We start from the raw sequence: 19,069 nt of genomic DNA, 5'->3' as shown, positions 1-19,069 counted from the left end.
TCAACCTGGCCTTAGCCAACGCGATGCTGACAAAATAACGTTAGCTAGTTAACGTTAGAATAGCCGGAGTTGGGGCGGCTAGGTGGTGTAGTCGGCAAGGCGCTCGCCACCAATGCAGGAGACGCTGGGTTCATTGCTATCAGCTTGGCTGGTCGTTCATACTAACACAATTGGCAGTGTTAGGAGTGGGAAAGCTGATGGGTGGGGATCGGACGTTGTGGACAGCGACTCCTACAGGTCGGTTGGTGCGCCTGCGCAGCAGAATCAGGAAGCGACGGGGGCGGCGTGTCCCTCCCACGCAGACCCCCGCCGCTGAGAGATCGCGCTGTGCAGGTGAAAAGATGCGACGGCTGCTTCCTCGAGTACCGGATGGGACACGTGATGTAAGGCTTCGTCCACATTGCAGCCGGCTTGTGGGAGGCATGGCCTAACAGCGTTCGAGACAGGGGAGGGTAGAATTGGACGATATGAAAAATTGGGATGGGAGAAAAATAGAAAAATGGGAGAAAAAGTAGATAAAAAAAAAAGAATAGCCGGAGTTGCGACTGCATTAGGGAACTATGCTACATTAGCAGCTAAGCTACAAAAACAATGTCAATAGCTTATGTTGCGCTATTTGACATTGACTGACTGAGAGACCACCAGCAGTAGTTGACGGTCTCACTTCATGATAGCGTTACAAGTATGTTATCATATTATTATCGACATTAATTGAATTAATCATCAGCATGTCATCATGTCACACACCTCCCTGCAAGCCTCTGAGCGGTGTCTGATCTGAATGCGAGAAACAGAGAGAGAGGACAGAGAGGGAGGGGTGGGGCTTAGTAAGAGATGTGATTGGGCCAGCCCAGTGTCAGTATAGAAAATTAACAAATGGGCCGCTGCCCCTGCTTTATGGGCCGGTCGTTGACCAAACCTTTTAAATTTTTTTATAAATCAAATCATACCGGCCCCAAGATGCGTCGGCCCACCGGGAAAATGCCCGGTATGCCAGATTACCAGTCCAGACGTGGTCGTCATGATGTGATTTATCTCAAATCAATGAGTAATCATTGTTTAACTATTGTGATTTGAGATCAATCAAAATAACCGTGACTATGATTTTTGCCATAATCGAGCAGCCCTAGTGTTCTGAAGGTCCAGATTAACACCTAAAGTCCACGTTTATTATTTTCTATACCGTATATGTTGTTTATTTGTATAAGATATATATTTACGCTGTTTATTTACCTGAGAGTATTTTTATCATTCGCCCCTTTTCATATGTCCCTTCATCGCGCCGTAGACAGCGTGAGCCCATGCACCTGTAGAGTGTACGAAAATGCCCAGTGTTGGCGCAGCAGGAAAACAGCTACAGCGTATTACGAGAGAGCTGGTCTGCTAGTGAGATGTAATTACAACGTTGGTGAGCTACGAGTTGTAAACGGCAGCGTGATATAGTTTGGGAGAAGTGAAGTAACATACTTCAATATAGATCTGCCGACGTGCAGATAGCAAAGGGCGGTGAAGAGACTTTGGGCTGAGTTCGGCTGCGTTCTGGATTCAGCTAGCTACTGCGGACTGCGTGCTGGTTAGCCTTAGCATAAAAGGCTAGCTAGCTATTGAACCTGAAGCTCGGGCGTTGGACTATAGGAACCCGGTCCGTACGAGACCCCCCTATCCAGCGACGACAGGACTGTCTCCCACGGGTCTACTCTGCATCAGCCTCTGGAGTAGGAACTCCAGAGAACATCGTCTCCGTCCTCGTCTTTCTCCCCCTGGCTATTCACCACAACCCCCTCCATTCAGAGCTCCAACAATCTGGTACCATTAGTTTAGGACCTATAATAATTCGGACATTCGTTGCCTATAAATTGTATAATTCATTCTGACATTGTTGCATATACATTTTATTTGTATAGGGAAATCAATGTTACATATTACATGTGTGTTTTATGTTAAACATTAAATGTGATTATTCAACTTGGTACCCCTGTCCCCTCCCAGTTAATAGAGTGTCCGCCATCTTGTGTATATTTAATATTGGTTAATTAATAATTGAGTATTTGTCAAGCTCATTATTTAAATAGTCAGGGTTGTGTAACCCCTCAGCTACACCTAGTATGCACTCACACGCACAGGCACACACACACTATTTGGCTAAACAAGACGGCTGCTCTGGCCAGACTCACTACACTATTCTCCACGATGGTGGCCTAATTAGCAATAATAGCGAACATTAAATATTTAACCTGCAAACATGACATTTAGTCATTTAGCTGACGCTTTTATCCAAAGCGACTTACAAGTTCTGTATAACAGGTCAGCAGGAAGGGTACAACTCTGGCAGCTAAGTAACAGTCTTGAGTGCATAGTAGTAGGTAGGGCTGGGCGATATAACGATAACGATAATTATCGTGATATATTTTAATAATCGATATCGGAAAGAAATATATCAAAAAATTTAAATATCGATTTTTTTTTGCGACCTGCAACAGGGCAGTTTTAAAACCAGAGACAGTGGACAGACTTGTCTTTCTTGCCTGCAACTTAAAGTAATGGCTTTGCTTGTCCAAATGACAATACTGACCAAATTGAGATTTATTTTTCTCTTGTCCATTTATTTTGTTTGCTTTCTAAATTTAAAATACAGTTTGAAACCGTCTGTACACAGTAAGCTATGTGTGCTAGCAGAGCTAGTCTCCAGTCATGAGTCACAGTGTACATGTGCGGTGGTTTGTCCACCAAAAAAGCACCAAAATATAGAAAAGAAACTAGCAGAGCCAGAACTGTTCAACTCCCCTGGAGCCACAGCCAGCAGAGAAGCCGGTTTACTTTCACTTTCAAACCAGCTGCAGCCTGAGAACTGGAGTGTGAGGGGATGTAACACTAAAGATGGCGCCAACGACAAAGAATTGCTGCAAAATAAACATCTGTTGTTTAATTTTTTTTATATTTTTTTATATTTCATTTTTTATATACTTATAACAATATCGATAATATAGAATATCGAGTGATATGATATTGTTATCGATATCCTTATCGCGATATCATTTTTGGCCATATCGCCCAGCCCTAGTAGTAGGCCTATAGACAGATTCACATAGTAGATAGTAACATAGGCAAGGAGGATTACTTAGTATCAAAGTGCATGATAGTAAAAGAAGGTTAGTATACAGTATATAGCCAATGAAATAGTGTCTGTTTCCACAGTAAATCATCTGTTGAGTGTTTGATGGTTATTTATTGTGCTTTAGAAAGTAACCTCTATGAAACAATCAGAAAATAACATATTTTTTTCTCTCATTCCTGCTTTGTTACCTCTCTTTTTTTATTTTATTTTTTAGCTGGGAAGCCAACAGCAAAACCTAATTCTACTTGTAACGTTATCAGGCCCCGTTTAGACGAGCGTTTTGTGAACAGAAACCGCAAAAGTCATCTTGCGGTTTCACTTTTAATTTTACGTTTAGACGAGCGTTTTGGAGTGGAATTCTCCGTGCAGACGACGCTGTAACGACGGAGACCCGCTGTCACACGATTGGCGCATATGTCACATGACGTGCTGTGAAGACCCGCCCTACTCTGCCTCTGATTCGCAGACTGTGGATGGGGAATGTGATTGCACCAAAGCAGAGTCACTCACAGACAGTGGGTCCACTCACGCCGCGGGACAGATTCTTGTGTATTTAACCCTTTCACTGCCACACGACAGCCGGTTGTGTGATAGTAAAGGGGTAACCTTCTGTCGTGTGGCAGTGAAAGGGTTAAAAGTACTGCCAATGTAGCCTTCAGGTGATCTCCGTTGATATAAGTCAGACATACTTGCTTTGTTTACGTCTCGGCTACTGGCGCATACCTGCTATCTGTGACGTAAGCAGTACGCGCGACCAGAGCCGTGACAAACCTTTCGTCATCGTTTTAACAGATTTATACGGTTTGACAGTTTAGACGAAAGCGCAAAGCTTTTGCGTTTCTAGGAATTCCACCCTGGAAGGTAGTCTCACTTTTTTGCGGTTTCACCCCGTAAAAACGCCGTTTCCGTATAAACGAAAGGCACATCCGTAAAAATATTTTTGCGGATTCACCTGCTAGCGTTTCCGTCTAAACGGGGCCTCAAGAAAGAAACGTCCCCCCCAAGTCCTACACTGGTCCTAAATCCATACTAGAGCACTTCTTTGTTTTATGAATTACGGCACACAAAATACACAAGCAGCTGCGACGGTCATCCCTGCAAACCCTGCCTCCCCATTGACGGAGACATTACCATCTGCAGTGGAAGTCAAGCAGAGTTGAGTAAAACCGAGCCGATACCATGTAATGGAAAAGCACCAGACTCTTACACGACACGTGGCACTGCACTTGGGTGAAAACCTTGTTCAGGTCATCTTTTTTTATTTCAGGAATTGAGGAGCTCTCTGCCTCTTGCCCTTGAGACCACGCCTTTTCTGAAATTACACTATGAGTTCTTTCATGGCCGAGGGCCTTTTTTTAGATAGAGTCACACCAAGGTCAAATATCGCTGGGTCAGCACATAACAAACCGTGTACTGTAAACCTTCAACACAAGTAAGGAAGGATGGGGGGGGGGTTACAAGGTTTAAAGAGGTTTTCAAGCACCAGCAACAGCAAGCAAGGTGTGCGTGTGTGTGTGTGTGTGTGTGTGTGTGTGTGTGTGTGTGTGTGTGTGTGTGTGTGTGTGTGTAGGTGTGTGTGTGTGTGTGTGTGTGTGTGTGTGTGTGTGTGTGTGTGTGTGTGTGTGTGTGTGTGTGTGTGTGTGTGTGTGTGTGTGTGTGTGCGCGCGCGCTTTGGTCGCCAACAAATCTGATTCCATTCTCTGGTTATTTTCCGGAGCTACAGTACTACGAGAAACAGGCCTGTTTATTATCGGTTCGTACTGCTAATGATATTGCGGTGCTGCTTCACCTCGACCACTAGGGACGTTGCAGATTACTCACATTACCCATGAAGGAGAACACATTTCCACACACTAAAAGTTATTACCTTTGTAATTAATACACATGGCTTTCTGGCAAACGCACAAAAAGGACCGCGGAGCGCAATGACTGATGAGTCAACCGCCGCACTAATAAGGTATCTTTACTGTAATAAAGAACGTACATCGATCACGATTGCCGTAATTGCATTTTTAGAGGCTGCGTAATTTAAACGATTGCGATCACGAGGCGTATGAATCATACCGGGTGATAAGACTATGTGTTAAAAACACTGGGCATTAACACAGAGCCATCCTCCCACGGGTCAGCGATAAAGACGATGAAGACAGATGAAGGCCGTGAAGTGGATTAGCTGCGATGTTGTAATGAAATTAGTTGCGTGCGATTACAATCTTGACTTTTTTCCAGACACATACTGTACAGTGAGAGAGGATCTCAGTCACTTCCATCCATGTCTGGATGTTTTGTCACATTTCTCCTTCCAATTCTTCATAATAGATATCTCTCTAAATATTAGCTACCCATAATACTGCCTTGGAAAAGGTGAAATACATTCACTATGCGAGTGCCAAAGCTGAAGAATTTTACTGAACAAAGTCTTTGTTTTACCTGTTTTTGCAGTCGCTGCTAATTTATCCCCCTGATGTTTTGAACTGAGGGACACACTAATGGTTTAGACAAGGTTTAAATTAAGTGTTAATGTACTGTATTTCATCAATGTACAAATCTGTAAGGAGAGCCTTTTAAATATACACTATCAAACCATTTATTTACACTTAAAATTGTATACTAATGAATCCAGTTGGCATACATATTTTGTATCTTAAGCAAAATGTGGTGCAGTATTTTATCACCTCTCAACCTCTTACACACGGAACTATTGATAAATGAGGCCCAGCGCGTATACGCACACGCACTCAGTCGTGTATTATTTATATTACTGTGTCTGATTACCCTTAGGGAAGTCTCTCTCATGAAAGAGATTCAACTTTTAATGAGCCTCAACTAGAATAGCACCCAAAGGGAGGTACATAGAGAACAATGCTATTCACTGGGGTTCTTTTTTCTAATGTTATTGATTCACCCTCCAGCCTACCTGACCCACAAACTTGACCCCACCCCCACTCCCCAGAATAAACCTTCTTTCTCAAACTACAAAACAAATTAAACTTCAAGTTCACGGAATGCCTAAAACCATACCACCTATACTCTCTCCAATTAGTTTTTAATTTGAAACTGTAGAAGATCTATGTAAATGTAACACTATCACATAACGCTGTCTGCTATATCTTTCCTATTGATGACCAAGCTCCTATATGGACCTAGTATTTCTGTCACTTGGTTGGTATATATTATAAAATAAAATTAAAATTAAAAAAAGAATTATGCACATATTGGAATTTTCACAATGTGGATTTTGCATTCTTTCATATTGCAATATCAATATGAATTGAATATATCGTTCATCCGGAACTTTCAAATCCATTCTTCTCAACTGTTGTGCAGAGGTACACTGTTGTGCTGAGGTGCCTTGATATGTTGTCAGATGAAAAAGAAAACCAATGGCATAATATATTAAAAATAAATATATATGTCATGGTTTTTGCTTTATTTTTCCTTTCTGTGAGGGACAGCTGTCTATTTCATCTCCTGTGAGGGATAGCTGTCAATCACTGGCCTCTGTGGTTAATTGCCTCATGGGTCGGCAGGTGTGTGGGCTTGATTGCACCTGATTCAGTGCAGCTGTGCCTATGGCAAAGCTGAGTCTATTTAAGTTTGAATCTTGCAGTGTTAACTGCTTTTTCATTTCCTTGTGTTGGCTATCCTTTTGATCAGGCTGATTATATTAAAGTGTAGTGCTGCCCTATTCAGCATTTAGCCTTCTTTGTAGCCATCCTTGTTTTGGGCTACTGGCTTATTTTACACTTTATTTTATAGAGGCTGAACCTTTTATGGTAGTGTTTTCTTGTGTTCTTTTGGAACTGTCCTTTGCCTACCACGGCACATAAACTCCCTTGGTGGAGGTTTATTGTTTTATGTTTTCAATATAAACTCTGTTTTTAGGAGTTGCCTTTGTGGCTTATTTATTTTTCTACAATACCTCTTTATTGAGTGTTGTCCTGTTTTTTGGACTTTACTTATTTTCTTAAATACTCACTTTGAGGCTTCCACCTGTAAAGGTTGTTTTTTGTAGTTTATTTTCCCCCTTCTCCTTAATGTCTGCGTAAGCAGTTTAGTGGTTATTCATACACTGATAACTTAGAGAGTCCCTATTATCTGCTTGTGACCCACACACACACACACACACACGCAGCCTTTACAATATATATAGTGCTGTCCAAGGTGGTGGATGTCTCGGGGTCTTGGCCAAGTTTGCAGTGACTGTTCTACGTGCACCACGAGGTCATGGATCAGCTTCTTACCGTCTTCTGTCCGTGGTCTGTCAACGTGGTTTAGACATGGAGTTCATTCCTGGGTTAAGTACTTCTATTCTATTAACATAATATGCTTACTACATATATCTATTCTATTCGCATATATGCTTACCACTTGTATCTATTGCTATGTCCGCCCATCACAATCACACAAACTGTCTAACGCCTGTCCCGTCTCCCTGTCTCCCTGTGAGTGGCTGTCTCGGAGTGATGATCGGAGTGTTGGATGTCCTGTGATGATGACCGGGAGGATGCGACCCTCTCTGCGCCTCTCCTTTGCCTCAAATAGATCCGCTATCAGTTCTATCTTTAATCTTTCAAAATGTTCAGTTGCTATCGCATGCACTTATCTGTGTCTCACCACACATATGAGTGCATGCTTACCAACTGTTTGCCTGTTTTACTGCAACACTACTATCACCGACATCTAAGAAGGGAGATCCTGTTACGTTCTGGTTCGCTGACTGCTGTCTGTGAACCACCCACCATTCTGTCATCTGTCACTTGGCTACTGTCACCTGTCTCCCTTGTCACTTAGTGCTGTCACTTAGTGTATGGGTCCTGATTGGCTGTCACAGGGGTGTGTGTGGAATGTTGGAATGTGGTCGCTACTTAACCCTTCTATCTTTTGTTTGCTCTTCGTCAGGTCTTCATTATAACGTTCGGAGATAACGTGGGCGGTTTCGGTTTCTGGACCACCATTAAGCTTCATTTATATATTCCCTCTTTCTTTCCTGCCACTCGGCAATGTATCCTAGTATTACTCTTTGTGTTCTTTACTATTAAATCGAACCTACTTAAGAGTACACCCTCTCCGTCTCCTTGATTGCATACCACAACTGGAACTCACCTACCTCCATCCTGACAAGATCCCCCCTTGAATGGCCCTTCTAAGGTTTCTCTCCTCCACATTGCCTGTGGTGCATTTTTTCCTATTGCTAGGTTTTAGTGAGTTTTTCCTTACCTTCGCGTGGGGTATGTCTGGGAGTGTTGCATTTATTTTGCATTTATTAAAAAAAAAATTACTTTATGGTGTTTTTGTTTTGTTCTTGACGTGTTTAAAGAAGACGTGTCCGGCCCATGGGGACATTAATTAACGTGTGTTGTCGGGCCTTACAAATACATTTGATTTGATTTGATATAAATCATTTATTTATTTTGGGGGGGAAAAGACTTGCTTAGTAGACAATATGCTCACTCCAACAGCTTGCTTCTATAGCCAACTCTCAGTGCAGGCTCCTCCCAAAGGGACCAGAAATGTCTCTATAAACACAGACTGCTCTCAGAGCACTTCAGTTGTCAAACCTTCAATATTAGTTTCACGTGATCAAGATGAGTATAAATAACAGGCCGACACCTTGGCTCTCCTTCACACGCGACCACTGAAGAAGGCAGCAGAGCCCAAACATTGGGCTGTTATTTATACTCATCTTGATAAATGTCAAATAAATATGGAAAGGTTCAACTGAATTCAAATTGAGAGCGGTCCGTGTTCATAGAGATATGTATAAGATATATATAAGATCTACCTATGGTTATACTTGTTCCTTTTTGCAGTGGCAGTTCTCCTCTGCCAGCCCTTCGTCTTATATGATTGTTATAAGGCTTAATGCAACATTTCTGCGCAAACTATAAAAAGCGTAAATATTTTGCGTGTATCTCGGTAGAGTGTGAAACTGTGTTAAAAAGGTTAGGTGCGGCTGGGTAGCACAGTGGACTAAGCACTCGCCTACCATCGCAGAGACTCTGGGATCTAATCCAGCTGTCAGCGGTACCTCCGGCTTGGTCAGTCGTCCCTACTAACACATTTGGCAGTGTTAGCGGGTGGGAAGCCGGTGGGGTATTTGTCCTGGTCGTTGTAAACTGCGACTCCTACTGGTCGGTCGGGGCGCCTGTTCAGCAGGGAGGGGATCTGGGGGAAATAGCGTGAACCTCCGCACGCGTTACGTTCCCCCAGTGAAACTCCTCGCTGTCAGGTGAAAAGAAGCGGCTGGCGACTCTGCATGTATCGGAGGATGCATGTGGTAGTTCCACACCCTCCCCAGGCCGACAGTGGGGCAACGACCAGGAAGGGAATTGGCATAACGTCTAAATTGGGATGGGTGAAGAATACAGATAGTCTAGATGGGCAAGGCGCTCGCCTCTAACGCAGGAGACGCTGGGTTCAAGCCCAGCTCTCGGCGTTGCTACCGGCTGGCCGGTCGTTCATACTAACACAATTGGCAAGTGTTAGAGGGTGGGAAAGCCGGTGGGTGGGGATTTGACATTGTGGACAGCGACTCCTACAGGTCGGTTTGGTGACACCGGTGCGACGGAAGCAGGAAGTAGTGGGGGCAGCGTGAGCCTCCCACGCGTTACTCCTCGCCACTGAGAGTTCGAGCTGCTACGGTGAAAAGATGCGACAGGCTGCCTCCTCGTGTACCGGAGGGGACACGTGATGCAAGGCTTCTGTCCTCACTACAACCGACCTGTGGGAGGCATAGTCTAGCAAGGTTCAAGACAGGGGAGGGAAGAATTGGATATACGAAATTGGGATGGGAGAAAAATAGAAAATGGGGAGAAAAAGTGGATAAAAAAATATATAGTCTAGATGGAAACATAGGTCCACCTGCATAGGGTGGATTTTTTTTCACCACCTGTTTTTTCTTAATCCTTGAAGTGTCTATTTTAAGATTCTGCCAGGTAACGAAATAATGTCCCATGGGGTTTATTTGTAACCCTTTATTACACCTGAACCTGAACCAAAACCTGAAAAAGAAAACAGCATAACTTTATTGACCCAAGGAATTCAAAAAATGCAAAAAAAGCTGAAAATGTTTAGATCACATCTCTATTTTCCCACTTTACTAAAATGTAGTCCAGACAAGATCAATTTGAGGTTAATATTGGAAATACAATGTTAATAAATATTCTCTACATGCTGTTATGCCCTAAATATTGTAGATTTTGTGTAAACAAGGCCAAAAGTGGAAGAGGAATGTTTAAAGACTAATTTGTCCTACATAGACAAAAATTAACACATTTTCCTATACAATTTTAAATCCAGTGAAATATGTTTTGTTAAGGTTCAAACAAAGTACTATTACAGTACATCTTCTCTGTTGGCACAACATTCAAACCTAAACTACTAATCATCATCATGATCATCATCGCCAAAGAGATTGTCAAAGTCTATCTCTCCCATCTCCATCTCTTCCTCCTCCTCATCACACTCGTACTCTCCATCCTCCTCATCCACGTTACGTTTTGCATAATCTGCCTCCTTATTAAGAGCTTCTTGCTCTTCTGACTCCGCTTTCTGGGACAGTACCTCAACAAGAGAAGGAGGGAGGATGGGTCTAACCGTCCAGACAGGCTCTAACACCCCCTCATCCATCATCTTCTCTCAGCCCATATCCTGATCATATCGTTTGGGCCTCTCAAATATTGGCTGGTCTGCTCTTTTGTAGCAGGCAACTCTGAAGTTGACTCACTGTACATGTGGGATGAGACAGACCTTGAGAGGAGGCAGGCGTTCAAGGTCTACTTTGGATTTTGCATCCACCATTTTCTGCAGCATCTTGGCCCGCACAGCATCAACTGACTCCATCCGACCATGGCCATACATAATGCAAGTGAAGGACTCCATCTCCTGTTGGAGCTCATCTGTCACCAGCCACAATGCACCAAGCTGACTGAAAGCCTTCTGGAACCTAGGATTCTTCTGCAACTTCTTCAAGGGATTCACCTTTCCCTTGCCTTTGAAGGCGCTGGTACAGTCTTCCCCAGAAAAGACATAGTATCCCAGCAGAGTGCTGCAGTACTTAGGGCCCAGAGAGTCAGCCAGTTCAGACACTTATCAGCTTGCGATGCATATCAGTGCCCTGGTCAAATAGAAGACCAGACCAGCTCCACGATGCAGCCCTCACCCTCCATGCTCTCATTAGAAAGGCATTCAAAGAGTCAAAGGAGCTGCCATGGCCCCCGACTGCACATGAGTTGAACACTGTGAAGATGGAGGAGCTGCTCCCAGATGATCTTGTAAGGTTTCTGAACTTGGTGCTGACAGGGACACCTGAGCTTGATGGAGAAAAGTGTGAGAAGACTCAGAGGCTTGTCCTTTCGATCACACAAGATGTGTGTCGTGTTGCAACCAACAGCAAGTGGAAACTGTTTACATGACTGAGAGGGGGCTGGTACACATGACTGAGAGGGGGCTGGCTGGTACATGACTGAGATGGGGCTCTGGTACATGACTGAGAGGGGGCTGGTACTGTACATGACTGAGAGGGGCTGTGGTACATGACTGAGATGGGACTGTGGTACATGACTGAGAGGGGACTGTGGTACATGACTGAGAGGGGGCTGTGGTACATGACTGAGAGGGGGCTGGTACATGACTGAGATGGGGCTGTGGTACATGACTGAGAGGGGGCTGTGGTACATGACTGAGAGGGGGCTGTGGTACATGACTGAGAGGGGGCTGGTACATGACTGAGAGGGGGCTGGTACATGACTGAGAGGGGGCTGTGGTACATGACTGAGAGGGGGCTGGTACATGACTGAGAGGGGGCTGGTGGTACATGACAGAGGGGGCTGGTACATGACTGAGAGGGGGCTGGTACATGACTGAGAGGGGGCTGTGGTACATGACTGAGAGGGGGCTGGTACATGACTGAGAGGGGGCTGGTGGTACATGACTGTGAGGGGGCTATGGTACATGACTGAGAGGGGGCTGGTACATGACTGAGAGGGGGCTGTGGTACATGACTGAGAGGGGGCTGTGGTACATGACTGAGATGGGGCTGGTACATGACTGAGAGGGGGCTGGTACATGACTGAGAGGGGGCTGGTATACAGGACTGAGAGGGGGCTGGTACGTGACTGAGAGGGGGCTGTGGTACATGACTGAGAGGGGGCTGGTGCCGTAGGGCTGGACGGTATGGTAAAAAAATTATATCACAGTATAATTTGAAGCATAGACGGTAACGGTATATATCACGGTATATTAACTTATCTTAAAATGTCTATATAAATGCTTCTGAAGGGGTAAAACACTGGTATGGCAGCTGTTATTCTGTTACAGCTGCTGAGCTATACTATAGCTAATGTCCATCAATATCTTCCTTTTGAATTAAATAGGTTCAAGAATCGAATCAGGATTGTTAGCAGAGAGAGAGAGGGAGAGAGAGGGAGGGAGGAGGCTGCTACTGGAGCCAGCTAACATTAGCTTGCTGATGCTACTAGTACATCGACATGCTGCTAGTGGACTGGAGCCAGCTAACGTTAGCTTGCTGATGCTACTAGTACATCGACATGCTGCTAGTGGACTGGAGCCAGCTAACGTTAGCTTGCTGATGCTACTAGTACATCGACATGCTGCTAGTGGACTGGAGCCAGCTAACGTTAGCTTGCTGATGCTACTAGTACATCGACATGCTGCTAGTGGACTGGAGCCAGCTAACGTTAGCTTGCTGATGCTACTAGTACATCGACATGCTGCTAGTGGACTGGAGCCAGCTAACGTTAGCTTGCTGAGGCTACTAGTACATCGACATGCTGCTAGTGGACTGGAGCCAGCTAATGTTAGCTTGCAGATGCTACTAGTACATCGACATGCTGCTAGTGGACTGGAGCCAGCTAACGTTAGCTTGCTGAGGCTACTAGTACATCGACAGTTAAGGTTTTAGCGCGATGTGGGCATTCCAGAATGGCGAGGATGCAAAGCATGTTAGACCATTGGACTCGTTGCAGAGTTTACATTACACATAGAAACTGCGTGACTTGCGAGAGAAGTTGTCACACAGCCTTCAAACGCAGGGCGGAAGAGCTAGTTTGCTTGTGTTTATTATGGAATGACAATTGCGTGTTGACACGCCCACTGCGCGAAGCCTCTGTACTCCTAAATAACATTTTCCAGTTCGCACATATCTATTATCTATGACTAATTCTATCTATTTTTAGGGGCAAATGCGAGTGAAATAGTCGCGCTGTGGTTACATGACGTCATTGCTATTTTAGAGCTGCTCTACCGGTTACAAGGTATAGTCAAAATCCATACCGTAGTGCAAATTCATACCGTTTATACCGTATACCGTTTATACCGTCCACCCCTAGCTGGTGGTACATGACTGAGAGGGGGCTGGTACATGACTGAGAGGGGGCTGTGGTACATGACTGAGAGGGGGCTGGTATACAGGACTGAGAGGGGGCTGTGGTACATGACTGAGAGGGGGCTGTGGTACATGACTGAGAGTGGGCTGGTACATGACTGAGATGGGGCTGGTGGTACATGACTGAGAGGGGGCTGGTACATGACTGAGAGGGGGCTGGTACATGACTGAGGGGGGCTGGTACATGACAGAGGGGGCTGTGGTACATGACTGAGAGGGGGCTGTGGTACATGACTGAGAGGGGGCTGTGGTACATGACTGAGAGGGGGCTGGTACATGACTGAGAGGGGGCTGGTACATGACTGAGAGGGGGCTGTGGTACATGACTGAGAGGGGGCTGTGGTACATGACTGAGAGGGGGCTGGTACATGACTGAGAGGGGGCTGGTACAGGTACATGACTGAGAGGGGGCTGTGGTACATGACTGAGAGGGGGCTGGTACATGACTGAGACAGGGCTGGTATACAGGACTGAGAGGGGGCTGTGGTACATGACTGAGAGGGGGCTGGCTGGTACATGACTGAGAGGGGCTGGTACATGACTGAGAGGGGGCTGGCTGGTACATGACTGAGAGGGGCTGGCTGGTACATGACAGAGAGGGGGCTGGCGGGGACATGACTGAGAGGAGGCTGGGTACATTCCAGAAGGCTTTCAGTCAGCTTGGTGCATTGTGGCTGGTGACAGATGAGCTCCAACAGGAGATGGAGTCCTTCTATGGCCATGGTCGGATGAAGTCAGTTGATGACTGAGAGGGGGCTGTGGTACATGACTGAGAGTGGGCTGGTACATGACTGAGATGGGGCTGGTGGTACATGACTGAGAGGGGGCTGGTACATGACTGAGAGGGGGCTGGTACATGACTGAGGGGGGCTGGTACATGACAGAGGGGGCTGTGGTACATGACTGAGAGGGGGCTGTGGTACATGACTGAGAGGGGGCTGTGGTACATGACTGAGAGGGGGCTGGTACATGACTGAGAGGGGGCTGTGGTACATGACTGAGAGGGGGCTGTGGTACATGACTGAGAGGGGGCTGGTACATGACTGAGAGGGGGCTGGTACAGGTACATGACTGAGAGGGGGCTGTGGTACATGACTGAGAGGGGGCTGGTACATGACTGAGACAGGGCTGGTATACAGGACTGAGAGGGGGCTGTGGTACATGACTGAGAGGGGGCTGGCTGGTACATGACTGAGAGGGGCTGGTACATGACTGAGAGGGGGCTGGCTGGTACATGACTGAGAGGGGCTGGCTGGTACATGACAGAGAGGGGGCTGGCGGGGACATGACTGAGAGGAGGCTGGGTACATTCCAGAAGGCTTTCAGTCAGCTTGGTGCATTGTGGCTGGTGACAGATGAGCTCCAACAGGAGATGGAGTCCTTCTATGGCCATGGTCGGATGAAGTCAGTTGATGCTGTGCGGGCCAAGATGCTGCAGAAAATGGTGGGTCTTGATAAAGTCCTGGATGCAAAATAGTAGACCTTGAACGCCTGCCTCCTCCCAAGGTCTGTCTCATCCCACATGTACAGTGAGTCAACTTCAAAGTTGCCTGCTACAAAAGAGCAGACCAGCCAATATTTGAGAGGCCCAAACCCTATGATCAGGATATGGGCTGGGAGAAGATGATGGATGAGGGGGTGTTAGAGCCTGTCTGGACGGTTGGACCCATCCTCCCTCCTTCTCTTGTTGAGGTACTGGCCCAGAAAGCGAAGTCAGAAGAGCAAGAAGCTCTTAATAAGGAGGCAGATTATGCTAAACGTAATGTGGATGAGGAGGATGGAGAGTATGAGTGTGATGAGGAGGAGGAAGAGATTGGAGAGATAGACTTTGACAATCTATTTGGCGATGATGATCATGATGATGATTAGTAGTTTAGGTTTGAATGTTGTGCCAACAGAGAAGATGTACTGTAATCGTACTTTGTTTGAACCTTAACAAAACATATTTCACTGGATTTCAAATTGTATAGGAAAATGTGTTCATTTTTGTCTATGTAGGATGAATTAAGTCTTTTCACATTCGTCTTCCACTTTTGGCCTTGTTTACACAATATCTACAATATTTAGGGCATAACAGCATGGAGAGAATCTTTATTAACATTGTATTTCCAATATTAACCTCAAATTGATCTCTTCCGATGGACTACATTTTAGTAAAGTGGGAAAATAGAGAGTTCAAAAGTTATGCTGTTTTCTTTTTCTTCTTTTTCTGGTTCAGGATAGGTGTAATAAAGGGTTAAAAATAAACCCCATGGGACATTATTTCAACCTGTTACCTGACAGAATCTTAAAATAGACACTTCAAGGATTAAGAAAAAAAAAATCCACCCTATGCAGGTGGACCTATGTTTCCATCTAGACTAAGTAAGGGTGTGTTCACACCTGAAAGTCCGGGGATAGTCCGGACTATCCGTGGATAGTCCGGACTTTCTGGTGGACCAAATGTGAAAATGATACATTGTTATTTTGGTCTGCGTTCACACTACCCTGTTTGGTGCGGATCTAATTTGTAAACAAAGGACATGCTGTCGCCAAGTCGTTCATCTATTGGACTAGCACTCACAAACGTAAACAGTTGCCGACAGCGTCTCTTGTGATGAAGCAGGTGTCATTACGAGCGTGGCGCAAGTCGACTAGAGAGTAGAGATATAGAGAGATAGAGACTGTCCGCACGCGGTGCCAGTCTAGAGAGACAGAGAGAGGAAGAGAGAGACTGTCCGCGCGCGGCGCCAGTCTAGAGAGAGGAAGAGAGAGAGAGAGAGAGAGAGGCAGAGAGAGAGAGAGAGAGGAAGAGAGAGACTGTCCGCGCGCCTGTCATTCATTTGAGTTGGGTCGCGCGCAAGCTGTCACTTGGCGCTGTCAAGTTTGGTCGCGCGACCGCCGCCACTAGGCACCTGTCACTCATTTGCTCTAGATTAGATACTATATAAAGTTCGTTTTGCGTTCACACCAACAGCAAACGAACCATGGTCCACTTTGAAACGAACCGAGTCCCAACTTTTCAAGAGGACCATGGTTCGGTTGTTTGGTCCTCATTATAGTTTGGTTTGCGTTCAGACCTGTACAAACCAAACGGACTATTGATCTAAAGGGACCATGGTCCACTTAAAGTGGACCAAACAGGGTAGGTGTGAACGCGCCCTAAGAAAGCCCCAAAATAAATAGAAAATTTTTTTTAAAAAATAAAAGGTTGACAAGCACAGCTTTTGATACGTGGGTCTCAGCCCACCAGCCATCAAGTCCTTCTTCAGGCTCATTGTAGAGGATAAGATAAAACATTTCTTCAAGCAAGGTAACGTTTTCAATTGTGTCGCCTTTTGCGTGGCACTGGTCGTACCCGACCAGAAGAGCTGGTACTGGCAATTTCTGTGTGTTTCATGCATTGCTATTAGGAGGGTTTCCTCTTGCTCAGCCCAACTCCATGATTTAACTTGCTAAAGAAGCAACATTTTCTTTCATAGTGCAGGTTCAAGTAAATGGTTTAGGTACTTCTTCCATCACTCCCTGTGTGCTGTAAGTGTGACACATTAAAAAGGCACAATCCTGCAAAAATCCACAATCTGTTGCCCGGGCCGTGGAGGACATTACCAGGCAGCACGGTGATGCTGATGGTGCGTCTCCTGCTGAGGGAGGTCACGACGGGGTGCTGGGCCATGCACGTGTAGTTTCCTTCATCCAGCGCTCCCACATTCTGCAGTGTCAGCTTGGGGGAGGGCAGGATCCAGTCAGCACCCTGAGAGAGACAGAGAGAGACTCTTTTATATTACTATGATTATAATTACAATTCTGTATCATATAATTATATAATAATTCTTGAATTTGTATTGCTTTGGCAATGATGGTTTCACCTCTGCTCATACCAATAAAGACATTATGAATAATGAATTTTAATTAGAGAGACAGGCAGACAAAGATATAGGGGGGAGACAGAGAGAAAGAGAGGGCGGGAGAGACAGAGAGAGAGAGAGAGAGAGAGAGAGAGAGAGAGAGAGAGAGAGAGAGAGAGAGAGAGAGAGAGGTGACAGAAAGACAAATAAGAGAAAAAGAGTGGCAGGTGGTTCATAAGTTGAACTCTTTGTTGAGACAATCAGTAAACTCCTAAACAAGTTTTATGGACCTTTAAGCTAGAAAGATAGAGAGGGACAAAGAGAGAGAGGGGGAGAGAGAGAGAGAGAGAGAGAGAGAGAGAGAGAGAGAGAGAGAGAGAGAGAGAGGCAAAGAGAGAGGGGGGCAAAGAGAGAGAGAGAGAGAGAGAGAGATATCTGTTGCCGTCTGAACAGTGTGTTTCCGGTGTGCGGTGGGCTCTCCAAAGCCCTGCACGAAGTGTATTTACCTGAGCGCTAATCCCACCGCATGAACACACATCAACACAAGTCAATAACCTAGATAACACCATCATCCGCAAAGAATGGCACAGCGGCAGTACGCCGCTAACACAACTCATAATGAGCTGGCGAGGGAGCGGGAGGAATTGTTGACACAAAAATAGCAACACTATTATGAGATAGAGCCTGACGTGGGAGATGGGGACGGGGGGACGGGGGGGGGAGACAAATAATGGGCCAAACACAAGCACTGGAAAACAAATGGACGAGAAGGAAGGAGGGAAAAAAGACATTACACCATGCAAATGATTTGGCTCTCGGGAGCCGTGGCTCCTGCCAAGAAAGTCCATTTCAATTTGAATGGGGCTGAATTAAGAGGATTTCCCGTAAAGGCCAGGTTCGGCCAAAGCAGCATTTTGTATGCAAATCCACTGGCCCCCAACACGCTGGCGCATTCCTGCTTCTATCCTGCTGTCATTACCCAGGGCCAATGTGCCCACGGCGCTGTCTGTCAAAACGGGCCATACTATGGCCATTTTATGCCTACTTATCCCTCCCCGACGCATGCACACAGAGGGCTTAGTTGCACGGACACGCACCTACATAGGCGCACGTGCCCACGCTGAAACACACACACGAATCCGTGGCTCACAACGATGGTGCATGCACACCTGTGCACACCTGTACACAGAGACACACACAAGTATGTGCTCACACGCATGCATATAAAAATGCAGGCGTTTTTAGTCTCATCTTCATGTTCTTGAATATTTCATATTTCATATCCAGAGACCTTATGGTTTATGTAAATGAGGGAACTACTTGGACAGGTGGTGCCTCACTGCTCAGTGAGCGAGGCCACTGTTGCTTCCAAACAGCGACAGACATGTCCGTCATGCTGCTTATGAAGACGTTGCTACATTAAAGAGGCAGTGCTGTGCAAAAAATTTAAATAAGGTGGATAAAAAAATTAAAAAAAATTGCACAGATGATGTGCGGTCCAAGGACAAACTGTATTAGTGGCGTGAAATGTCCACCGAATTGGATTTAGACGTGTAAGCCTGCTTAAAACCGGATTAGCGGTGACCCTTTAACAAGCATATTAACCCAAAGCCGACTTATCAAGGTGAATAACAAAAGGAGCGAGCTGCCAATTATGTCCTCCTTCCCTAGACAGTTCTCCTTGCAACAGAACTTCATTATACACACACCCCAGGAGGT

The 19,069-nt window shown here is 45.6% G+C and overlaps 1 protein-coding gene across 2 annotated transcripts in view; it reads right to left on the bottom strand.

The window, feature by feature from the left end:
• Nucleotides 1-19,069, bottom strand: part of LOC311246321 (peroxidasin homolog) — a 66,841-nt gene that overhangs the window by 23,914 nt on the left and 23,858 nt on the right. For both annotated transcript variants that reach the window (XM_084336473.1, XM_084336472.1), the window contains exon 5: nucleotides 17,112-17,256. In XM_084336473.1, the coding sequence (XP_084192599.1) occupies nucleotides 17,112-17,256 (145 nt within the window). The remainder of the gene's footprint in view (nucleotides 1-17,111; nucleotides 17,257-19,069) is intronic.

The sequence above is a fragment of the Notolepis coatsorum genome (assembly GCF_963971535.1).
Source record: "Notolepis coatsorum genome assembly, chromosome: 19".
NCBI lineage: Eukaryota > Metazoa > Chordata > Actinopteri > Aulopiformes > Paralepididae > Notolepis > Notolepis coatsorum.
The sequence above is the reverse complement of the archived record's forward strand: the minus strand, read 5'-3'. Positions and strand labels throughout refer to the sequence as shown.